The 25,029-nt window shown below is 46.6% G+C and overlaps 2 protein-coding genes across 9 annotated transcripts in view; both read left to right on the top strand.

Moving 5' to 3' along the window:
* Osbpl5 (oxysterol binding protein like 5) overlaps nt 1-11,522 on the top strand; it is an 80,908-nt gene extending 69,386 nt beyond the window's left edge. For all 3 annotated transcript variants that reach the window (XM_033756514.1, XM_010635688.3, XM_010635689.3), the window contains 10 exons: nt 161-257; nt 998-1,096; nt 6,345-6,442; nt 6,750-6,839; nt 6,930-7,066; nt 7,455-7,640; nt 7,927-8,053; nt 8,906-9,038; nt 9,577-9,679; nt 10,314-11,522. In XM_033756514.1, the coding sequence (XP_033612405.1) occupies nt 161-257; nt 998-1,096; nt 6,345-6,442; nt 6,750-6,839; nt 6,930-7,066; nt 7,455-7,640; nt 7,927-8,053; nt 8,906-9,038; nt 9,577-9,679; nt 10,314-10,452 (1,209 nt within the window). In that variant the 3' untranslated portion in view covers nt 10,453-11,522. The remainder of the gene's footprint in view (nt 1-160; nt 258-997; nt 1,097-6,344; nt 6,443-6,749; nt 6,840-6,929; nt 7,067-7,454; nt 7,641-7,926; nt 8,054-8,905; nt 9,039-9,576; nt 9,680-10,313) is intronic.
* A 10,312-nt stretch (nt 11,523-21,834) lies between these two features.
* LOC104870213 (tumor necrosis factor receptor superfamily member 23-like) overlaps nt 21,835-25,029 on the top strand; it is an 11,679-nt gene continuing 8,484 nt past the window's right edge. For 2 of the 6 annotated variants that reach the window (XM_010635681.1, XM_010635682.1), the window contains exon 1: nt 21,835-22,031. In XM_010635681.1, coding sequence (XP_010633983.1) covers nt 21,999-22,031 — 33 coding nt within the window. In that variant the 5' untranslated portion in view covers nt 21,835-21,998. Of the gene's footprint in view, nt 22,036-22,612; nt 23,040-24,933; nt 24,988-25,029 lie in introns of those variants that run through there. The other 4 variants (XM_010635684.1, XM_010635685.1, XM_010635686.1 and 1 more) reach the window with 4 other exon arrangements.

Genomic DNA, 25,029 nt, shown 5'->3' with positions numbered 1-25,029 from the left:
TCAAGTCTTTCCAGGCCTGTGATTCAGGTCCTGCCCCCCTAGAATTCCCTGAGGATGCCCTGAATGCCTGCTCCTGGGTCAGGGAGGGATGTGAAGATGGGCTTTTGCTCCCTGGGATTGTCCTTTCTGGACATCTCCAGAGCCTCCTCTCTGGCCACAGGTGTCCCACCACCCACCCGTGTCTGCCTTCCATGTCAGCAACCGGAAAGACGGCTTCTGCATGAGTGGGAGTGTCACGGCCAAGTCCCGGTTCTACGGTGAGGAGGCTCGGCTGGGCCTTGTTGGCCCTTGGGCAAGTGGGAGGGAGACATGGCCCCAGAACCTGAAGCGTGGCAGAGTGCATGTCCCCTTGTGCCAGGAGCCATGCCAGTGGTAAAATTGCTTAGACCCTGGACCAGGCAAGTCTCTCAGCAGAGAGTAAGCACTTTGTGCAGGAAACCAAGAGAACAGAGCTAAGCTGTGTAGCTCCGGAGTCGCTGGCAAAGTGTGGTCCTTTAAACTGATTAAAACAGGCTTCGGCTCAGTGGTAGAGCACGTACCTAGCATGCATGAGGCCTGGAGACCTGGATTCCATCCCCAGCACTGAATGAGTAGGTAGAGAGATAGATGATGGATAGATAGATAGGAAATAAAAGAGTTCCATGGGCCACATCACATGCTGTCAGTAGCCATACCTGGCTGGCGGAACAGTCTGTCATTGCAGAAAGGTCTGTGGTTCAGTGCCGCCCTGGACCTGGCAGCCTGGTATACAGAAAGTGTCCATCTCCATCTCCCCATCAGGCAACCCTTGTTTACCGCTGGCACCTGGGGGCAGGTGCGAGCTGAGTGGTCCTGTGTGCCCAGCTTCCGGCGAGGGGTCACACTGGTCTCTGACATAGCTGGAGGTCCCAGGAGGTCTTGCACCTGTTGGAGGGGAGCTCAGGTCCTCTGACTTCAGGGGTGGCCTGAGTGCCAAGGGGCCGTCAGTGCCCACTGGTCCCTGTCTCTGTCTCTGTAGGGAACTCACTGTCAGCACTCCTGGATGGCAAGGCCACACTCACCTTCCTGAACCGAGCAGAAGACTACACCCTCACTATGCCCTATGCCCACTGCAGAGGTGAGCACTTCCCACCCCCGGGACAGAGCCCAGTGTGCCCCTTGGGAATGCAGTGGGTGCTAAGGCCTTTTGTTTCTATTTGAAGATATCTTTATTTCCCCTTTGTTCATCCGTGATTTGTTCAAGCTGAGTGTGTCATTCCAGGTGGTGTCATTTTTCTACCTTTTATACATAGTCTTTGATTTTCTTCTGGCTCACATTGTAGTTGGTGATCAGTTGGCTGTCAGTCTCTGTTACCGTAGCTGTTTTGCTCTGTAGCCACTTTTAAGATCTCTGAAGTCTCCCTGCAGGTACAGAGCTCCCATTACTCCCTACACACACACACACACACACACACACACACACTCTGAGTTTCTCCTATCATTAACATCGAGCATTAATGTGGTACATTTGTTACAACTCACAAACCAATATTGATAAATTATTAGCCGAAGCCCATGGTTTCTGTTAGGGTCATTCTTTGTGTTACACATTCTCAGAGTTCTGATAAGTGTATAGTGTCATGGACCCACCATTACGGCATCACAGAATAGAGTCACCACCCAAAAATTCTCTTATGATTAGATACTCATGGATTAATCCACCTGGTCATCTCTCCTCCCCTACCCCCCGGAAGATCAAGGCAGGCAGCAGAACCACTGAGCTAAATCCTCAGCCCTCCTCCATGTCTTTTTAACTTCTTCATACTTCTGAATTTCTTTTTTTTATCTTTTCACCTTAAAGGTTTGGGTTGGTTGGCTTTTTTCTTTGAACTCTAAAATCTAAGGTTCCATGGTTTTGATCAATCCTGGAAATTTTTAGCCATTTTTTTTTTTTTTTGTACTGGGGATCAGACTCAGGACCTTGCCCTTGTGAGGCCCACAGCGGCACCACTGAGCTAAATCCCTGTCCCCCGTTATTTTTTTAATACTACTTCACTCCAAATTTCTTCACTTTTCCTTCTAAAATTCCATAAGGCATGATCAAAACAGTCTTCCTCTGTGCCTTGTACCTTCTAATGTTTCTATCTTTGCATTCTCCATAATTCTTTAGTTCTGTCTTCAACTCTTCCTGATGCTAAATTCATCCATGGATTTTTCAATTTCAGTGGAGTTTTTTTACCCTGGAAGTTCTACTTGGTTCTGTTTCTAACCTGTCTGTTCTTTATGCTTAAACCTTGTTCTTTGGTCATGTGTACTGTCTCTTCTCATGACTCCTTAAGCAGTGTAAACAATTTTACCTTCGCTATTTAGCAATTCTAATTTTCCAATGCATTTGCTGCTATATCTCCACTTCCCACATAGATGCCTTAAAAGATGCTCATAAATACTTATTCAGTGGATGACTGTGTAGGGTGAGACCTTGGCGATAGGTACGAGGTCTAGGATGGGAGATGCGAAATGCTCCTGTAGTCACAGTAGAAGGAAGGCGGTTCACAGAGCTCTACGGTATCAGTGGGACCTGCGAGCCAACCATGTCCCCTTCTGGACCAAGATGGGACGGTATAATTTTGCCGGGAACTTTTCCTAGTTTTTCTGGGCCACATGGGAAGTGTCCCTGTGAATCCCAAACTCACCTCGCAGATTCAGTTTTGGTCTTGTTTTTAACCTCAGCACGAAGGCCAGTGGCCGTATTTCTTTGGTTCTCCCTTCCCTGTGATGGGGCTTGCTGCAGCTCTCCTGCTGAGGGGGCCGTGGGGATGTCTGGGAACAGACTCTCCTTGCTGCTCTGGCCAGGATCTGCCCAGTGCTTTCCACAGAGCCTCCGGTCCAGGGCCTGAAAGTGCTCCTTCTCCTCCTGTCATCACACTCGTCCGTCTTTCTCCTTGTCCTGGTCTGTCTTCCTCCTCATCATCATCTTCCTTGCTTTACCTTCTCCAGTGCCTCTTTCCTCCTCTTCTTCCTCCTGTCTTCTTCCTCTTCTTTCTGTGTCTTTCTCCTCCATTTCCCTCCTCTTTCTCCTCTTCTCCCTCATCCTTTTCTTTTCTCCTCTTCCTCTCCTCCTCCTGAGTCTCACTCCTTGTCTGCCTCCTTTGTCTTATCATCTCCTGCACCTCTTCTGCTCCTCTTCTTCCCTCTTTTTCCTCCTTTCCTCCTCCTCCTTTTTTATTCCCTCTCTCTACTTGCCATCCTCCTTGCTCATTTTTTCCTCCACGGAATTTCCCTTTTCTTTGTCTTATCTGTTCATCTACTTGATCTATAGAAACTCTCTCACATTCAGCCCAGTTTTTGTGACAAAGACCTTCACAGAGCCCAGTGTCGTTCCAGGGGCACAGTATCTGGCCCTGCTACACCTGCAGCATTGGCGTGTTCAATCTATGCCTTATCTGCTGAGCTGTTGGGCCTTGCAGGAGAATCAGGTCATTCTCCTCTTCTTTTATCTGTAGGAAGCTTCTCTAAGGAGAAACTGCCCTTGTCTCCTACATGGTTACCCAGGAAGTTTAGTTCATTTTTGAGAACAAATGCCAGATTCTGTCTCTTTTTGCAATAGTGACTCTCCTCCAGCATCCTCCAGAGGTTTCCTTGTGTACTACTGTATGATGAGCCAACAACCTGAAGGTTTCAGTACATCCCAGTTATTGTCCTCATAGTGATTCAGATTGTCCCAGCTTGGGCCCGAGAATGCTGCATTGGCCTTGGGTCCTGTCTTCACTCTAGAGCAGTGGTCCCCACCCATTTTGGCACTGGAAACTGATTTTGTGGCAGATAATGTTTCCACAGACCAGTGGTTAGGAGTGGTTTGGGGATGATTCGAGCATGCTACATTTATTCTGTACTTTATTTCTGTTAGTACCATATTGTAATATATAATGAAATAATTATACAACTCACCATAATTCAGAATCAGTGGGGGGCTGGGGATTTGGCTCAGTGGTCCTGTTACCTGCCTTGCAAGCACAAGGGCCAAAAAAAAACCAGAATCAATGAAAGCCCTGGGCTGTTTTCATGCAATTACATGTTCCCATCAACTCATTTGCTACTCTAAAGCCTGCCACCAGATGTAGCTTAATTGTCACCTGACACTCAGGCTGCAAGCAATTAAGATATTATGATCTCTATGCACTCAAAATTCTCTGTAATGTTAATCTCTATTTGAAGTCACTCTCCAGCACTAGCATCACCACCTCAGCTCCACCTCAGATCATCAGGTTGAAGATTCTCATAAGGAGCATGAAACCAAGGTCCCTCATGTGTGCAGTTCACAGTAGGGTTCAAGCTCCTGTGAGAATCTAATGTTGGGCCAGGGATTTAGCTAGCTCAGTGGTTCTGTTGCCTGCCTTGCAAGCACAAGACCTGAGTTCAATCCCCTGTACAAGAGAGAGAGAGAGAGAGAGAGAGAGAGAGAGAAGGGGGGGAATCTAATGCTGCCAATCATCTGGCAGGAAGCGGAACTCAGTCAATAATTGAAGTGATAGGGAGCAGCTGTCAATACGGATGAAGCTTCACTCACTCACCTGCTGCTCACCTCCTGTGCGGTGGGGACCCCTTCCCAGAGCTCTCTGACCTTCTTTCTTCCTGCAGTAATCCTGTGACCCCATGAGCACATGGACATTTCTCACTGTAGACATCTTCAGGGAACAGTAGTTCCTTCCAGTAGGAAATATAGTCTATGTTAATCACCCTTCCATTGCTGGGGACAAAATACCTGACATACAACTTAAAGAAGAAAATAGTTTATTTTGGCCCACAATTTCAGAGGTTTTTCAGTCCGTGGTCAGCTGGCTCTAAGGCAGGAATATCATGGTAAGAGGTCATGGCAAGAAGAAAACTGCTTAACTCACGGTGTCCAGAAAACAAAGAGAGAAAGGGTCAGGGGATCCGGGGCAAGAGAAAAGCCCCCCAAAGGCATCCCCCACACTGACCCACCTCCTCCCACTGGGTCCCACCTCCTAACGCCTCATTCAGCTATGAAGTTGGTGCCCATGATCTACTGACCTTGTGATAGCTCTACTTCTGAATACATGGCCTTTTGGGGGGACATTTTTTGTTTTGGTACCAGGGATCGAACCCAGGACCTTGCGCTTATGAGGCAGGTGGCAGAACCACTGAGCTAAATCCCCGGCCCTGGGGGGACATTTTAGGTCCAAACTATTAACAGAAACCACAATCTAGAGTTCATATTTTTAAGAATTTTTTTTTATTGTAAAATACATACACTTTGCTCTCTTGATCGCCCTGCAGTTCACCCATCCAGAGGTATTAACACATTCATCACAGTTACAGCCGTCACAGCATCCATCTCCAGATCTGTTTTTTAGGGGTGTAGCTTGGTCATTGTCACCAGGGCTTTCCAGTGAGCTGAGCTTAGAAACATTTTGTGTTTTAGGAATGCAGTACATCTGAGTTCACACTTACTCTTCCTATCCAAGTTCAAGATGGGGTTGTCCCCTTGCCCTGGCATCTGATCTCTCTTCCCCACACCAAAAGCCTGTCTCGAGCCATAACCACAACTACTTTTACATGCTAAACCCTGTCACACACGCAGCAGTCTCAGAAAAGCCAGTCACTGTACCGTGTCTGTCCTAAGTATGCCCCACTGGGATTTTCAGAGTCACCTGACATAGGTTCCCTCCAAGACCAGGCCACCAAATGATACCCAGTTCTGGTTTTGAGGATTCTTCAAATCAAAAATAAAGTTTGGGTTTCATTTTACTTTTGATTTCCAGGAACTAGTTTTTAATGTTTTTCATTATGTAAATAAATTATCAACCTGGCTCCAAAGTCTAAACCACAAAATAAGGTATAGGAAAAGTCTGTGTCTCTCTGGGACCCCACACCCTGACAGAAGGTGGGTGCCTGCACTTGTGCTGAGCTGTCTCTGGCTTCCCTCGCTGTCAGTGTGACCTGGCAACCCCTCAGAGCAGCACAGTGACCGTCCAGGTCCTTTCGTGCCATTTGCTGTCCTGGGCCAGGGTTCACAGCTAGCCACCTAAGGAAGGTTGGCTTTCTTTCTGACTTTCGACTGTTATAAATAGCTTGTGATATTTTGGGGAAACCAGCAGAGGGTGCAGGCAGCTTCTGCACCTGAACAGAGGCACTGGGAAAGACAGAGACCCCTTCCTGCGGAAGTTACTGAGGGAATGGCATGCCTCTGAGCTCTGTGGCCAAACTTGTGTTCTTCCTCCCAGACCACCTGTGTCCTCCCCACATGTGTTCTCGTCCCAGACCACCTGCCCACTCCATGCTCCTTTTGGCCCTCCTGGGGTCTGACATGGGCCTCCCAGGGATCAGGACTGCTAGATCTCAATCCCGACATGACTGCATTTCAGGGCTCCTGTATGGCACCATGACCCTGGAGCTAGGGGGGAAGGTGACCATTGCCTGCGAGAAGAACAACCTCCAAGTTGAGCTGGACTTCAAGCTCAAGGTAGTGGGGCACTGCCTGGGGGAGGCAGGCCTGGAGTTCAGGCCAGGGAAGCAGCCAGGCTTTTGGGATCCCCTCTGCACTCTAGGGAAGTGTACCTAAGCAAACAGCTGGGACAGCTGGGGCCCAGAGACAAGAAGGGGATGCCTTCAGGTCACACAGCAGAGCCAGAACAGACTGAGGTCTTGTCCCCGTGATGGTGACCCTGCAGGCTTGAGCTCAGGCTGAGACCTTTAGGAGAGGGTGACCTCCTCTGGCTTAAGGCCTCCTCCTGGCTCAAGGCATCCATCTGTCCCGGTGTCCCCTGCAGCCTTTCTTTGGGGGCAGCACCCACATCAATCAGATCTCAGGAAAGATCATGTCTGGAGAGGAGGTCCTGGCGCGTCTCACTGGACACTGGGTAAAGCGACATCTTCTGGGGCACACCTGGTTGGGCCCTGGGGTGGTCATCATGGGCTCAGCTCTGACACCAGCCGGCCATCCGGGGCAGGATGGAGATGTGTTTATCAAGGAGGAGGGCAGCGGAAGTTCTGAGCTCTTCTGGACCCCGAGTGAGGAGGTCCGTGCACAGCGGTTGAAGCGGCACACGGTGCTGTTTGAGGAACAGACAGAGCTAGAGTCCGAAAGGTGAGGCCCGTCTCATGTCAAGAGACCCCACTGACCGCAACGTGTCACGACTAGGTGGGAAGATTGGCATGGTCACATTCCAGGATGGCCCCAGCAGGGAGGGCAGGCCTTAGGGTTGACGCCTCAAGGCTGAGCATAAATCCTACTGACAACAGCTAGAGGGAGGGGGTCTTCGGCATTGTCAGCAGGTGACCATCAGCTCCACAGGGAAGTCTCTCAAGGCAGGAAGTGGAAAAAATTCTCAGATCAACAAAAGAGTGTCCTGAGAGACACAGCTCCCTGCAGACTAGTGAGCTCCCTGCCCGGTTCAGAGGGGCCCTGGTTCCACACTGCTGAGGGGACATGGCCAATTAGGCCCTCGGCTCAGGGCAGGTCCCCGGCCCTGCAGGCTCTGGCAGCATGTCACGAGGGCCATCCTCAAAGGTGACCAGCACAAGGCCACACAGGAGAAGTTCATACTGGAGGAGGCACAGCGGCAGCGTTCCCGCGAGCGCCAGCAGAACCTCACCCCCTGGAAACCGCAACTGTTCCATCTGGATCCGCTCACCCAGGAGTGGTGCTACCGATATGAGAAGTGAGCATGGTGGGCTGCAGCCCTTGAGCCTTGTATTGTGACCCAGGCCCGGGCTTGAGAAGGCCACAGGAGCTCCCACTTCCTTTTCTCACCCCAACCTGTCTCCTGGAGGCACAAGTGATGGGAGTGGGAGGGGAGATGGGCCCTGCCAGCCCCCACCCTGGATGGGACACCTTGGAAGGCTCTGCGCACCATAGGGAAGCTGAGGGTTGGGCCTGGACAGAGCCCCTTTCTTCGAGAGTCACAAAGGCCATCTGCTGATGGATGCCCTGTGGACCCTCTCCAGCCACAGGCCCTGGGACCCCCTGAAGGACATTGCCCAGTTTGAGCAGGATGGAGTTCTGCATACTCTGCAGCGAGAGACCATGGCCCATCAGACCACCTTCCTGGGCAGCCCGCGCTCTGGGCATGAGGTCAGTACCTCCAGGGCCCTGGCCAGGTTCCTTTACTGCAGGTGTGGCTGTCACCTGTACCCTTGTTCCCCACCAAGCCCTCTTCCCTCCATGCCCCACTCTGCCATCCTCCCATCCTCTGCCTTGCAGTAGCCTCTGCTGACCCCAGCCCCTTGTGCTCAGCATGGGACCCCAGGATGCCTGCATTTGCAGGATGCTTGGGTTGTGGAACACTCAAGGCCTCACTGTGTAGGGCTCTGAGTAGGGTCTGCTGGCCCCTAACCCATCACCGTCTACCAGGTTAGTAGCCACGGAATGCCACTCTTCAGATGAGGACACTGGGGCCCAAGGCAGACTAGGAGGGACTTCCCAAGGAAGGAAGAGAAACCAGCGTTTGAACACATCTGGGCCCTGAAAAGGGTATGTGGGAAGGCAGGCATCTCCAGGAAAAAATGAGGAGGGACAGGCCTTGGCAGGAATTATAGCTTTGCAGATGCTTGAGGCCTCCGTGAATGCCCTACCCTGCTGCACCCAGGCCCAGTAGTCTGTGTCCCGGGTGTGAGCAGCACCTGCAGTGTGCTGACCAGCACCAGTGTGTGCAGAGGCGCTCAGTGTGTGCAGAGGCAGTTTACTGGCCCTCACCCCTTTAGAGGGTGTCAACATCAGTATGTTAGAAGAGAGAGCCCAAAACTGCTTCCACACCAGAGAGGAGGTTCAGACCTCCTCTGTCCAGCTCCAAAACCGCCGGATTCACTCTCTGTGTTCCACCAACTCTGGCCAGCCCTGTCCTGACATAATCATACCATCATATCCTCAAGGAGGCCAGGCTGGTGTGTGTGGGCTCTGGGCTGAGGCAACTCCATCTCTCCGCAGAGGCCTGGCCCAGATCGGCGACTCCGCAAGGCCAGTGACCAGCCCTCGGGCCACAGCCAGGTCACAGAAAGCAGCGGCTCCACACCTGAGTCCTGCCCAGAGCTCTCAGATGAGGATGGTGACTTTGTTCCTGGTAAGCCCTCCTGGGACAGCCCTGAAGCTTATCTGGCAGCTGTCTTGGCTTCACCTGGCAAGGTCAGGAGGGGCCTGGCTGCAGCCTCCAGCCCCTTAGCAAGATGGGAAGGCCAGAGGACTGCCTTCTTGGGATGTAAGTGCATCCTGATTTGCCCTCAGCACACTAAGCCTCAGTTTCCTCATCTGAAGAACAGGCTGAGGAGGGTTGCAGCAGGGGAGTAGAAGCAGACTCAGACAACAGTTTGCTGAGCTGCAGGGACAGTGTAAAGGGTGTCTGTCTTCCTGCCCCCACCCCTGGTGGTCCATTTACTCCTTGGTTATCACTGGGCCTGTGTCTCACCACAGTCTGCAGGGTTTGTTGGAGGCTGCTGGGACTGGGAGTCCTTCCAGAAACTTCCTCCATACCTCTCCTGCCTCTCTGTGTCTGTGACTCACTTCTGGGCATGTCAGGGCCAGGATCCCTGCTGGTGTGAAATCTGCACTGACCCTGCTTCTCTCCTCCTCTCCTGTGTCCTCCCTTCCCCACGGACATCCAGGAGGTGACAGCCCGTGCCCTCGGTGCAGGAGGGAGGTGCACCGGCTGCAGGCCCTGCAGGAGGCCGTGTTGTCCATCCAGGAGGCCCAGCAGGAGCTACACAGGTAAGCCAGGCTCCAACCAGAGATACAGGTGGTGAGAGAGTGGCCAGGGAAGCCTGGGGCCTACAAAGGTGTAGCTGACTTCATGCGGGAGCTCAGCTGTGAGGAAAGAGGCCCAGTTCTCCAGCTACACAGGAAATGGGTTTGAACAAACTGGGTGGTTCCTCTTATCAGACTTTAAGCTGCAGATTTCAAAGAGTTTAGAGTTTGGGGCTGGGCGTAGGCCTGGGCACAGGTGTGGCCCCAGGATAGATCTGGAAGCAGGATGAAGATTAGACAGCCATAGAACCAACTGGGAAAGGTCATAGTATAACTCAGACCAGGGCTAAGATCTGAGAGCCTAGAGGACCAATGTTGTAGGTTCTTCAAAGGCCAGAAAGCCTGGGGTCCTGATGTCCGAGGGCAGGAAAAGATGATATCTCAGCTCCAGAGAGAGGAACTCCTTTCTTTTCCCTTGTCTTCTGCCACACTGCTAATCCCGTAGTGTGCCACCTGAACCAAGCAAGCATGGCTCCTCCCCACTGGTCCACAAAGTGCAGGCCACTGTCCTCTAGAGACGGGCATCTCTGGCTGAGCAGGCCTCTGCACTGGGAGGGTAGCCATGCTGACCAGTATAGCATCCATTCTGTCATTGCAGGCACCTCTCGGCCATGCTGAGCTGTGTGGTGCACATCAGGCAGGCACCAGCCCCAGGCCTCCTGCACAGCCCCCGTTCCTGGTTCCTGCTCTGCGTGTTCCTGGCCTGTCAGCTGCTCATCAACTATGTCCTCAAATAAGAGCCCTCAGGCAGTGGGACACGGCCTACAGAACTCCAGCAGCCCAGCTCTCCCTTCCAGGCACCCAGCACTTTAAGCCAGCCATATGGACGCAGAGAGGCTCAACAGGCATGGCCACTGTGACAGAGGGGCCATGCCCAAAGGACAGCAGACAGGCCCTGTGGCCATCAGTGCACTGCAGCCTGTAGTGTGGCGCCCTCTAGGGGAGGCAGTGGCCTTTGCAGGAGGGCAAGAGCCTTGCCTGCAGTGCCCTCTGCTCAGTGCTGGCCTTAATGCTAAAGCCAAATGCAGCTTCTGTCCTGAGATGCCCTGGTACTCTTGCCTCATCGTTCTCAGTCCAGCCCACGTGGCATCGATGGAGGTGGGGTGGGAGGCCCGTCTAGATGTTGGACTGTCACACCCAGTGGCAGTGAGTGAGTACGGTTTAGAGGAGCAAGCTGGAACACCCAGAAGTCCCCAGGGCTTAGCCTCCGTGATACACAGACCTGCCTTCCTGGGACCCTTCCCACAATGCTGAGGTCACCTTGGAGGGACCTCCAGTGGACCCTGGGGCAGGCTGGGGCTCCTCTGGGGAAGACAGTGGAGCTTTTATTCTGCCACTGTGCTGTTTGGACAGCAGCCAAGTACAGGTAGGTACCAAGCCTCTCCTCAACCCCACAGTGGAAGGAGCCTGTTTGTGCAGGGGGGTGCCCAGCCTACCTTGACTATGAGTGTGTGCCCAGGAACAGGGCATAGGAGGTCGCCCTGAAGCCAGGAGGCTCAAGCTTGCCACTTTGCAGTCTTCCCATTTGTTTAACACTTTTTTAATACACATAATAATTGCAATATTTTAGGCCTCTGGGCGCAGCAGAGAGCCTTGGGGCCCAGTTCCTGTGTCAATGGCACCCTGTGTGTGCACGTGTGTGTGAGCATCTACACATATTTACATCCGGAGCCTTAAACTACTTTGTGGGTGCCGTCTCGACGTAACTGATTCTTCCATTTTTCTCATTTTGTACCAATGTCCTTGTCTGTCCTCCTCCCCAATTTGGGGACATGTCTATGCTCCATGCCTTGAAATAAACGGACACATGTGTTGCGTGGGTGTTCTTTTCTTGGGGACTTCTGGAAACAAGTAGGTCTTCCTGGGGACAGATTCCAAACTGGAGAGAGACTATCCAAGATGTAGGGAGGAGGATGTGAGTCTGGAGAGGCTATGGTGAGGGAAAGTGTGGGGGTGGCCATGGAGGGCTGCCTGTCAAAGATGAGGAGGGCTCTCCAGGGGTCTAGGAGGCTGGGGAAGACAGGCTAGGGTGGGGGAGACTGTGGTAGGGTGAAAGCTGTCAGAGGGGAAGGGGAGGCTTCAGGGAAAGGGTGGAGGCTGGAGGCCCTGTCCCAGGGGTAGAAGGGGCTGTAGGGGGTGGGGGGTTGTCTGAGTTGAGGAGGAGACGGTTGGAAGGGAGGTTTCTAAAAGATGCGGTGTTGGGGAGGGCAAAGCGCTCCAAGAAGGGAGGCTTTCTGTATGGGGAGTCCGGGGGCAGAGACTGAACATGTTGCGCGGAGGCTGTCCAAGTGGTGGAAAGGGCTGTGGGTGGGAAGACTGGGGTGGGGGAGAGGCCATCCCAGGGAAGGGAGCCTGTCCAAGAGGGCTACTATCTTAGTTACTTTTGTCATTGCTGAGACAAAATGCCCAGCACCCAAAGTTAAAGGATGGAAGGTTTACTTAACTCAGTTCATAGGGGCACACATAGCCAGCACAGTTGCTGCTCCCCTGACTGGAGAAGCTACTCAGAACAGTGAGAGCTAGAGCGTACCCCAATGTGTGACCAGGAAAAAGGCATGGCCAGAGCCATGAACATAGTTCCTTAAGTCCTCAACAGCTCCCCAACCTGGCCTTCAGGAGAGGGGGACTCAAGGGGACGCCTGGACCCAGTACTCACAAATGCCAGTTCAGTGGAGACAGGATAGTTGTCCCCTCTCCTTGGGTGATTGTGTCCCACCATGAGCTCGAGCTTGACTACACTGTGATTTCATTTTCTGTGAACCCAAGCCTGAGCAGAATGTGATTTCATTTTACCTTTACCTAGAGCCTCTTACTCTGCCCCTGTTCTTCGCCCCCCAGCCTTGCTCCTTTTGCAGGTTCTTTGTCCTTAGTCCTTTGATATCACTCAGACAGGCTTCCTCCAGACCTCTTAAACTGGGTCTCTATTTTCCTCTCACCATTGAACACCAGTAAGGAAAAGTTAAATGCAATTCTCATTTAAAACCGTATCGTGGTACAGGACACTAGAATGCAAGGAAGAACATGTTTCCTCGGGGTGAGGCACAGTTGCCACATAAGATCATACAGTTGGCTGTCAGGCTGAGTAAGCTCAGGTCACTTAAGTTTGCTGGTCAACAAAAACCACCGATGATTGGGAGCAGGACCTTGAATTCTCACCTCTTACTTCCAATTACAGCTAGAGACTGAGATTTATTGAGTCCCCCAGTGGCCAGCAAGTTTATCAGCTCTGCTCGGTTAATGAAATCTTCAAAAAACACCCCTTAACAAGAGAGTTCAGAGTTCTGAGTTGAAGAACATAAGGAGATGCTGGGAGGTGGGCTTGGGGCCAAAGTGGAAAGCTCCACGCCTGTCCTTTCCCACACATGCCTAACTCCTGCATCCCTTCTGCTGGCTGTTCAGAGATGCGTCCTGTGTGATTGACGTGCTCCCCTGGGAAGCGCATTCCTGAGTTCTACTGGTCATGTCAGGGAGTTGCTGAACCTGAGGAGGGGGTGATGGTGGGAATCCCCAACTGTAGTAGGTTCATTGGAATTCATGGAGGCCTGTGGCTTGCAACACCTGGTACCTGCTGTGGAGGAAGCCTTATGGGTCAATCCCTTAATCCGTGGGATGGGACACTACCTCCAGGGACCCTGTCCGAACTGGATTGAATTGGTATTCCAGCTGGTATTAGAGTGTCAGAGCAGTGCTGGGAAAGGATTCGTGCACTAGGTCTCGGCAGTGTGTTGAGCAGAAACAACAGAATGGTCAGTTCTTGGGGACCAAATGAAGATTGGGAGAAGTTAGGTGGGGTGGGGTGGGGAGAACAATTAAGACAAAGCCCATCTGAAGGATGCTGGAAAAAATAAATGGTCAGGTAGAGAAATCCTGTGTCTGAGCTGCCTGTAAGATACCCAGGTGGAGAGGTGCTTGTCACACCCCATGTGTAAGTCAAAGACTTACAAACGATCTTCCAGACAATCTGTACCAGGAAGAGACCCAACACCGGGAACAGGGCGCCTCCAACTTTTTCTTTCTAATCTTTAGTTTGTTAGGTTCAATATTTATATAGGTGCAATAAGCATAACAATGTTACATCCATTGTTTCCTTGGGTTTTCAGAGAAGATGTGTGTATGTATTCCTTTTATGGGTTTTAAATTTTGGTAAAATATGCATAACACAAAAATTACCATTTTAAGTGTACTTTTCAGTGGCATCAAGTATATTTATGTTATGCCACATGACTACCATCTCTTTCAAGAATACTTCCATCATTTGAAACTAAAAAGTGGACTTTCACTCCCATCCCCAGCCTTTGACACCCACCATCCTACTTTCTCTGTGAATTTTTTTTTTTTTTTTTTTTTTTTGGACAGGGTCTCACGACGTAATCGAGACTGGCCTGGAACTCACTATGTAGTCCAGGTTGGTCTTGAACTCACAGTGTCCTCCTGCCTCGGCCTCCCGAGTGCTGGGATTACAGGCGTGCGCCACCACGCCCAGCCTCACTGTGAATTTGACTCTTCTAAGAACCTAATGTAAATAGGAGCATGCAATTTTTATCCTTTTGTGACTGGCTTATTTCACTGAGCACAGTGCCCTCAGGATTCATCCATGTTGTAGCAAGTGTCCAAATAGTTTTCCTCTTTCAGACTGAATAATATTTCACTGTATGAGTGGACACGTTTTGTCCATTCTTCTGTTCATTGATACTGGGTTGTTTCCTTTTGACTATTGTGAATAGTGCTACTGGATCTGATTAGGTTGGTTTCTAGGAATTTGTCTGTTTCCTCCAGATTTTCCAATTTGTTGGCACACAATTATTCATAATGCTTTTATAATCCTTTTTACTGTGATGGGATCAGTAGTAGTATGCTCATTTTCATTTAGGATTTTGGTAATTCTAGTAATCGTTTAGTCCATCTAGATAAAAGACTGTCAATACTATTGAATTTTTCAAACAACCAACTTTTAGTTTCATTGCTTTTCTCTGTTGTTTTTGTGTCCTTTGTTTTATTCTTGCTCTAATTTTATGATACCTTTCCTCTGCCAGCTTTAGGTTCCATTTATTCTTTTTCTAGGCCCTCAAGAGAGGTAATTGATTTGACATCTTCTCCCTCTTCTTCCCTTCTCCTTCTTTTCTCTTTTATGAGTGATTGAAGCCAGGACCCTGCCCATGCTAGGCAAATTCTCTGCCACTAAGCTAGTGCTTTTTTTTTTTCTGGTACCAAGGATTGAACCCAGATCCTTCCCACTGAGCTATACCCCCAGCCCTTTTTAAGTTGTTCTTATTTTGAGAAAGGGTCTCAGTAAGTCACTGATGCCCCCAGCCTGGGCTAGAATTTATCATCTTTTTCCTTCAGCCTCCCAGAGTGCTGGGATTAGAGGGATGCACCTCCACACCCAGGTATTTTATTTTATTTTGAGGTAAGATCTTGCTAAATTGCCCAGGCTGGCCTCAAACTTGCAATTCTCCTGGCACAACCTCCCAAGTAGCTGAAGATACAGGAGTGTACCACCATGCCTAGCCTTCATCTTTCATGTGAGCATTTATAGCTATAGGATTCCCTCTTAAATTTGTGTATGTCAGACTTCATCATTCATCTGTAAGTATTATCTAGTTTTCTTTTGTATCTTTCTCTTTCGTCAAATGGTAATTTGAGTATCTTGTTTAATTCCCACAAATGTGTCTTCCAATCTTCCATTATTGATTGTTTTAACTTTATCCCATTTTAGTTGGAGAAGCTTCTTTGCATGAAATCTTTTTAAAATCTGTTGAGACTTATTTTACCACCTAACATATGCCTTATGAGAGAACGTCACATGCACACCTGAGGAAAAAAATGTGCATTGTGTTCCTGGAGAGTCTATGTCTATTAGATCTAGTTTGTTTATAGTGTTACTCTGTTTCCTCACTTAACTTCCTTCTAGTTATTCTATCCATAATTGAAAATAGACAATTAATGTGTCCAACTGTTACTGTAAAACTATTTCTCTCTTCCAGTCCATCAATTTTTGTTTCATATATATGGATGGTCTGTAATTATATAAATGTTTATAATTGTATGTTTTCTGGCCCTATATCCATCATTTTATCAATATATAATGCCCACCTTTGTTTTTTATCATAGTTATTAATTTAAAGTCTATTTTGTCTGATATACATATAGCTTCCCTTGCTTATTTTTGGTTACTATTTTTATGAATTTTTTTAACCATTTCACTTTCAATCTGTTGGTGTGCTTGGATCTAAAATAATTACAGACAGCGTATATTTGGATCACTTTTTAAAAATCTGAACCTTTAATTGGAAAATGTAATACATTTATGCTTAGAGTACTTACTATACAAGTAGGGGATAATTTTTGCCATTATACTGTTTGTTTCTACAGGACTTTCAGCTTTTTTGCCCATTTCCTGAATTACTGTCTTCTTTCAGGTGCATTTTTATAGTGAACATTTTAAAATCACTTCTTAATTTATATATATTCTAGAGCTATTTTCTGTAGTTTTGGGAGTTATATTTAATATCCTAAAGTTATTACATTTTAATTGTCATTTGTGCCAATTTAACTTTAATAGCATACAAAAATTCTGCTCCTATACAGCCACATCTTCATCTCTTTTACCGTTTTAATGATGTAAAAAAAAATGTTTATCAATTGTGTATCCTCAAACCCAGACCAATTAATGTTCATGTATTTGACTCTTAAATCATAAAAACTAGAAATATCAACCAACATCTCACAAGAATGCTCACTCCTTTAATGCCCCTATCATCCTTTCCCGGATAATATTACTCCTCCAAGTGGCTTCAACTTCCTGTGTAACCTCTTCTTGATGCATTCAGAACTCGTGCCCACACATCTTGCAGTAATGGTGGTAATGGCTTCTTCCGCTTTTCGTGCTCTTTGAATGTTTCAATTTCTCCCTCATTTTATTTGGACGTACAATTCTTGGTTGATTTTTTTTCCCCCTTTCAGCATCTCGAATATATCAACCCACTGCCTTCCGGCCTCCAAGGCGTCTGATAAGAAATCTGCTAAAATGTTACTGGGCAGCCCTTGGACGTGACAAGGCATTCCTTTCCTGCTGCTTTCGGTATTCCCCTTTCGTCTTCGTCTTTGAAGAGGCTGATTATACTGAGCCTGCCCATCACTCTCTGAGTTCCTGGTGTTCCTTGAGCTTCTTGGATGTGCAGATTCACATCCTGCCTCAAAGGCAAGGTGTTTTCTGCCAATATATCAAATAAACAACAATCTTCTTATCTTTCTTTTTCTTTTGGGACTCTCATAATGTGTATATTGGTTTGTTTGCTAGCATCCTGTAGGTCTTGGGCTCTGTTCACTTTTCTTTTCTTTTCTTTTTTTTTCTTTTTTTATTGAGTTTATTGGTACAATCTAGGTATACAATACAGTTACATTCATTATTGAAATCCTGTACCTTTTCATGATAGGTCTTGATTCTCATTTTTTCCCCTTGTCCCTGCCCTCCCTTCACCCCCTCCTCCCCTCCCCATTTACAAACACTTATTTCCATTTTTTTCAATTTCTCATATTTTTTCCTCTCCCTTATTAGCTTTCCCCCACCCTTCCCACTCTCCCTACACTTTTAGCCCTTTACTTCCTATTTCACATTATTGATTATCTCATTAGGATCCTATGTACTATTATAGTTTTTCACACCAGAGAAACTATTCGGTATTTCAGTTAAAGAAATCTCTGTATGAACATTAAAAATAGGGAATCCTAAAATAAAACTAAAAAGGAAAATAAAAGAAAAAAGGCAATGATGCAAGATTAAAATAATCCTTTCTGAAGATGAAAATGGTCCCTGAACATATTTAAATTGCTTCTTGCTCTTGTAGTCTTATCTTATTCTTTTTTTTCATTTAGAGAATACTTTATTAGTTTCTGTAATCAAACCCATGTAGATATGACCTTACCTGTTTAATACAGTGCGTTACCCCTGTACAAATGGAAAAAAATAAAATTAAATTTAAATTTAAATATAAATTAATATTTCTAGACCAATATGGCTGTCAATTTCTGTACGATGCCAACTCAACACAGTAAATTGGGATAACTTTTTCCAAAGTTGACAAAAATTCAAATTATATATATGTATGTATATATATATATATATATTTATATAAAAAGACCAATAATAGCAGTATGTTATGCATCAATAGCAGCAACAGCTTTTCCAGGTTCTGCAGTTATCTGAACAAATTACAGACATTCAGCACATTCCATTAAAAAAACAAAAACAAAAAAACAAAGAGAAGAATAATATCCAGAAAACAGCAAAGTTCTGTTGCTGTTGTGCTTCCTGGCACCATTTTTTTTTTTTTTTTAGCATCTTAATCATCATCTGGAAAGAGAACATTCTAGAGTAATATCATTAAAAATAGCTCTGATAAAGCACAGTCACTACTATGTATCATAAAGCAGGTACAAGATATTTTACATTCACAGAGGTATGATACAGTACCATCCTGTTCACTTTTCTTTAATCATTTTCCTTTCTGTTCTTCAGAATCACTGATTCCACGGTCCCATCTTTAAGCTTGCTGAGTCTTCAGCATTCTCAAATCTGCCTTTGAATCACTCTAGTAAAATTGTTATTTCAGTCATTGTATCGTACATCTCCAAGTCTTTCTGACTTTCTTTTCATGCTTTTATCTTTCTGCTGTTTTCATTGCGTTCATATAAGGATGTTGCTGGAGACTTTATGCGCCTTGTTTTGGCTGTTTGATGGAGGTTTTAGACTTCACTTTCTCTAGCAGTCTGCTATGGTTTTCCGGGACATTTTCCATCAATTTGTGTTTTTCTTTTGAAGGAGCCATCTTTTTTTTTTTTTTGTATGCCTTCTGATTTTTTGTTGTTGAAGCTGGATATCTGAATCTTATATACTGGAAGTTGGAGTCATCTCTTAATTCTCCAGAGTTTTTATTTGTTTATATTTTAATTTTATCTTTTGATCAGATGTTTAGCCATCATGAGTTGTGGTGCTATAAACATGGATATACATGTATTACTGTAATATGGTGTTTTTAACTCTTTCAGAAAGATACTGTTAGGTAAAAGAGCCAAAAAAGCAGGACCAGACCATGACTACAACAAACTTTTATTTTGGGGAGGATCTGCTGGGCTGTCTCCTAACAAAGGAAAAGCAGCATGGAGGAACAAGGAGCTTCTTTTATAGGGGTGGAGTGGGGTTAACCTGAGCTGGAGTGGAGTGGAGTGAGGTAGCATTAGGAGATTGGAGGAGGCTATGGTATCACTAGGAGGGGCTTGTGACATCTCTGGTCATTCTGATTACTCTTTTAGCATGAAGACAGGCATGATGGATGAAGGCTGTCCCTTGGTAGAAGAAGCCATATTTAACATGCAGGCTGCTATTCCTTGTGGCACCCATTTTAATGCACAGAGCATTATGGGAAGGAGGCTAGTGTTTTATGTAGCAGCCATCTTGAGGCAAGGAAAATGTAACACCTAGAAAAGGAATAACTAGGATGAATGGAATTTCAATTTTAGTCTTTTGAACAATCTCTATTCTGATTATTTGGACTTCCACACTCACAGAAGGTCTGACTCAATCCAGAGTTCTTTTTCCCTTTACATCTTTTTTAATGAATGCATACTGATTGTGCAGAGTAATGCGTTTCATTTTGGCAGATTCCTATATGCACATAACAGATATTAATCATCCACTCCCCCAAACAATCCAGGGTTTTCAGAAAAAGAACCAACAAATGATCCTCCAAACCAACAACCAGGAAGAGTCATTGTTACTGTTAAGGGACCATATTCATGGTTGACTATCTAGAAATCCATGAAAACCCTTTGGTGTTAAGGGAAATTAACACTGAGGTAATAGCATGAATTTACAAGCAAGAAGTTTAATTTGGAAGGAAAAGAAAATAAGGAAGGACCTCCGCTTAAGAGGAAGAGCAGACAAGGGCTCTTCAGAGGTTTGAAAATAACACAGGAAAGAGACAACCTTTTAGGGGGTCTTGGGGTGGACTAGAGTTTACTTTCCATTGGGTCATGAGGGTGGACTTTTTTATTTATTGCTTGTGCTTTAGTCAATTTTGTCTCATGTAGGATTTGGATTAGCAGTTATTCTTGCCCCCTTGGGAACATTCTAGTGTCCCCTGGCTGTTACAGGGCACCTGGTCCTTCCACTGAAAGTAAGGGAGCAAGAGCAGTATGCAGTTCATAAGTTGTTGGCAAGGGACAATGTGGGAAAGACACATCTTCCCTTTTAGTGGGAAACTGATCATGGATTAAGACTGGAGCACCCCTTTTACATATCTCCAAGAAGGTCACTGTCTACTCAAGAGAACACATAGGTAGAGGGGGGTGGAATTGAACAGGGAAATGATTTCTGACCAGAAGACAGTGCTACAGCTAACCAAGTAGCAAGCAAAAGGCTCTTCCTAGCTCTGACCCCTCCCACACCTAAAATGTGTCACCGGTCTCACTCAGATTTGCCTGGACATGTTTTCCTCCATTCTTTATTCTCAGTAGAGTTTCTGAGACTTCTGCTTCCTTCCGTATGTAAATAAGATGAATCCTAGTGAACCTTTCTATCCAGTTGTATTAGCTGAATGTATCTACCTCAACCAATGATCTAATGTTAAGTGCCACTGTATCCTCACCCCTCCCCAAATCTATATAAACCCAGACAGGTCTGACTGCTTTGTGGAGAAGTCCTCTATCAGTTCACTGGTGGAACAAACCTGCTTCCAGCTTCCAGGGTATGAACTTGATTCTTCTTGGCCTGACTGTTATACCACCTAAAGCTATAACACTGTGAGCTATATTTGCTATAATAGAATAAGAACACATTATACTTTTATTGAGTAACAGGTGAAGGGTCCTAGAGTTTATCTGTACTCCATCCCTTAGTAGGACAGAGTTTCATTTTCTCATCTCGTTTATTTTTTGAGATTCGGGAGTGAAGGTATCCTGGTTTAATATTGCCTCTGGCTTTTTAGGTCAATGAGACAGTTGGGAAAAATGAGGGGTAGGGAAGAACACATCATACTTCCAATGGGTAACTGGCCCTAAGCTAAGGCCCCAGAGGAGGCACCTGCCGTTTGTTTCTTTGTCCCCAAGGTGGTCCCTGACAGCCTCCATCAAGGTGACAAAGGAAGACTAGGAGAAAAACACAGCCTACTCGAGTTGCTGATGAGCCACAGGACAGGGCAGTGCTGCCACAGAACACTTGGTGATCAAGCATTGATGGCCTGTGGCCAAAGAGGGGGCTCATGGCACACAGAGAGAAAATGCTATGTGTTAATTCCAAAGTTATGTCCCCACGGAGGCCAGGAATGTAGAGCTTCCCCCTACCCCAGTGCTGGGAATTGAACTCACAACCTTGTGATTGCCAGGCAGGCCCAGTGCCCCTGAGCTACATCCCCCACCCTGAGGAGCATTTTTTTTTTTTGACATGTTCTGTAATTATTTCTTAGGAAATACAAGGGGCTGTAGTGATGCCTTCATATAAAGAAAACAGCATCATTGTGGGTCTTAAAAACATTTTTTTTTTTTTTTTGGCACTGAGGACCAAAGCCCAGGGCCTCATGCTTGCTAGACAAGTGCTCTACCACTGAGGTAAATCTCTAACCCCAAAAAGTTTTTTGTTTGTTGTTGTTTTTGTTTTTCAGACAAGGTCTTCCTATGTTTTCAGGCTGGTCCAGAACTGACTAGCCCAGACTGGGATCGAACTCCCAGAAATCCTCCTCCCTTAGCCTCCTGAGAACAGGGTGACAGGTTTGCACCACCACATCAGGCTTTTTTGTGGTTTTAAAGCAGTTCGAGGGGAAACACTACTATACTGACGAGCCGGGGATGGGGGAAGATGTAGCAATGCCTGCCTGGCAAGCTCAAAGTCCTGAGTTTGATTCCGGGTACCCAAAAACAAAAACAAAACTAAAGACAGCAGTGAAGTTTCTTCTGCTACAAATGACAAAAATGGTAAAGACTTGTCCTGAGCACAGTGGCCTAGTACAAACAGCGTTGCCGTGTTTGGGCTTGGAGGGCTGCGCTCCTCCCTAGGACGCTGGAGAAACACAGATTACTTGTAACTCCTGAGGGCAAAAGAAGGCCGCAGGAGAGGTGGGGCTGGGGCGGGGCTGGAGTCTTCTGCCTATACCTGTAGAGTCTCGTTACAGCCCAGGATTGCGAACTGTCTGCCCTCACACAGCAGAGAGGGTGAAGTCGGGAAGCAGCAGACTGCAGGGTTGGTGTGTGCACCCGGTTTCCAAAGGGCGAACCCGGAGCGCATGTTTGGATGAACTGGACCCCGCTTCTCCTGTGGCAGCTGGTGGGTGAGCAAGGCTGGGGGCTCGGGGCGAGAGCCCGGAAGGGCGTGTGGGAAGAGGCGGCGCCCCGGGCCACAGCGTTGAACACCTTCCGGACCGGGATTGCGATCTAGAGTCAGGGAGACCTGGCCACGCGCGGTCCCCTCCCACCTCTAGCCGGCCACCGGGACCCTGTCCGCGCGGAGCTGGAGCGGGGCCCTGGAAAAGTTGTGGCCGGAACTGATCCTGTGGGTGGAGGGATTCCCTTAAACACGCACGACAGACCCATCCCCGGGTGGAGAAGGAATCGATGGGGTGCCGGACTCTAAACCTAAATGGGCCGGAACTGGCTGACAATCCGGGGAAGGGGGGGGTCAGCGGGTGTTACCCCGGGAACAATTGGGAAGCCTCTTAAAGCCGGGGAGCCCGTGAGTGGGCGGGGACAAGACCAGGCGAGGGCGAAGCCTCGCACTGGCTGCGGTGATCCAGGGAGCTATTTTTAGAAAGGCTCGTGAAAAGAAGTTAATTAGGTTTGGTTTGGCTCACCTCCTAGTTTCCAGAACCTTCTTGTAAAAAATAAAAAAAAAAAAAAACTTGAACAAAACATAAAAAAAAAAAAACGGTGAGAAAGTCCATTTGAAAAAGCGAAGATGGAAGCTAAGGGAGAAACTAGCTCTGCAGAGAGAACTGAGACTGTACAAAAGTGACAAATTAACAAGAAAAATAAAAGTGCACCCCGGGGGACACAGGGTGGGTTATCGTGAAGAGGCATAATAGCGACGGGTGGGGGGCGTGGTCCCGTCTCTTTATTTCATCCAAGGGGCGCGGGAACCGGGAGAACTTTCACAGGCGGGGTTCAGAGATTCATTTGGCCTGAGTATATGTGCTGCCAAGGAGCCCTGGCACGTATCTTGGGATCTTGTCATTAACAAGCCCAGCTTCCTTTCTCAAAGTCGGAAGCAGGAGGGACAGGACTTGCGCTGATTAACCCTGGCAGAGGCGGCACCTGGGATTCTGGAACGGCACCACAGGTTGGGCTTAGGCCATTGTATTATTTCTAAAAGCCTTATAAATTTTGCCCTTTTTTTCTGGAATAATATCATCTTTCAGGTTTATTTTTTATACTGAAAATTTCTAATTTACATCTTTTTGATGTATTCTACAGCTATTTTCTCTGTGGCACGTTTAGAAATGGCATTTAACATCCTTAATTATAATACTGTATTTGTAATTTGTGCAAACTTAACATCAATAGCATATGAAAATTCTTCTTCGATACAGGTACATCTTTTAGTTAATCATGTCAAAAATTATAGGGCCAGGGGTTTAACTCAGGTGCTGTGCCTACCTTGCAAGCACTAGATCCTGAGTTCGATCCCCGGTTCCAAAAAAAAAAAAAAATTATGTCTTTATCCAATTTGTACCCTCTAGTTTACCCTAATTATTACCATGTATTTCCCTTTGAAATCATATAAAACTAAAATTAGAATATTATCCCAAATCACAAGAATACTAGCCTTAAAATGCCCGTACATTCACTTTCCCAGATACCCCTTACTACTGCATGTGGCTTCAATGTCCTTTGTAGCTTCTTGTCAGTTTTACCCTGAAGGACTCACTCTGGCACATCTTATGGTTCTAGTGGTAATGGCTTCCTCAGCTTTTTTTTTTACTCTGTGAAGTTTCCATATCTTGACTGACTTTTTTTCCTTTCAGTACCTTAAATATAACAACCCACTGCCTTCTGGCCTCCAAGGTGTCTGATGAGAAATATGCTCATGTTACTGGGCAGCCCTTGGATGTGACAAGGCTTTTTTTTTTTTTTTTTTTTTTTTTTTTTTGGTGCTTTCAATGTTCCCGTCTTGTCTTCATCTTTGAAGAGACTGATTACACTGACCTTGCAATATCAGACTCTTTGAGCTCAACTTTCCCAGAGGTCCTTGAGCTTATTGGATGTATACATTCACGTCTTGCCTCAAATTCAGTGTATTTTCTGCCATTACCTCAAATAATTACAGTGCCTCTTTTTATGTTATTTGTTCTGAAACCCTCAGAGTGTGTGTATATTGATTTGATAGAAGGCACCCTGCAGTTCTCTTAGGCTCTGTTAACTTTTTTTTTGACCATTTTTCTTTGTACTCCACAGATTTAATGACTGACTCCATAGTCCTATCTTCAGGTTCATTGAGTCTTTCTTCTGCCTACTCAAACCTGCCTAGAAAATTGTTCATTTCACTTATTATACTGTTCATCTCCAGAATATCTTTTTGGCTTTCATGTTTTTATCTTTTTGCTGATATTTTTATTTTGTTTATACATCATGTTCCTGCAGACTTTACATGTCTTGCTTTGGCTCCTTGATCACAGGTTTTGGAGTCTATCTAGTAAGTCTGCCATCTGCTGTATTTTTCCTTTGAATGAGCCATATCTCCCTGTTCTTTTGTGTGCCTGTGATTTTATAGTTGTTCTTTAAACCAGAACATCTGTATATTATAATACTGGAAATTTTTTTTGGTACTGGGAATCGAACTCAGCCCCTTGTGCTTGTGAGGCAGGTGGCGGAACCACTGAGCTAAATCCCAGCCCATAATACTGGAAATTAGAATCACTCCTTCATTTTCCAGGTTTTTGTTTTTTTTATATTTTTGTTCTCTCTCTCTCTCTCTCTCTCTCTCTCTCTCTCTCTCTCTCTCTAAGTATCAGGGATGGACGAAGTTGTGCTTGCCAGGCAGATTGTGTTTTTGTTTTTGTCTATGGTCAGGTGTCTTTGTTTCAGGGATCAGCCTGCAATGTAAACTTAAGTGCTTATTAAGTCTTTTCAGAGCCTACCCTGTCCCTGAGCATGCACAATGATTTCCAAAACCCTCCACCTATGCACATGCATTTCAATGTCTTAATCCTTTAATACTTGGCTCTCAAATGCAGAAAGAGGAAAGGTGAAGAGGAAAACAGGACAAGCCTTGGAAGCTGCTACAGCTGGTGAGGAATATCACAACTATTCCTCTTTTTTTTTTTTTTTTT

The sequence above is a fragment of the Fukomys damarensis genome, unplaced genomic scaffold, assembly GCF_012274545.1.
Source record: "Fukomys damarensis isolate Sample0158 unplaced genomic scaffold, DMR_v1.0_HiC HiC_scaffold_27, whole genome shotgun sequence".
Taxonomy (NCBI): Eukaryota; Metazoa; Chordata; class Mammalia; order Rodentia; family Bathyergidae; genus Fukomys; species Fukomys damarensis.
This window is presented reverse-complemented; position numbering and strand designations above follow the sequence as displayed.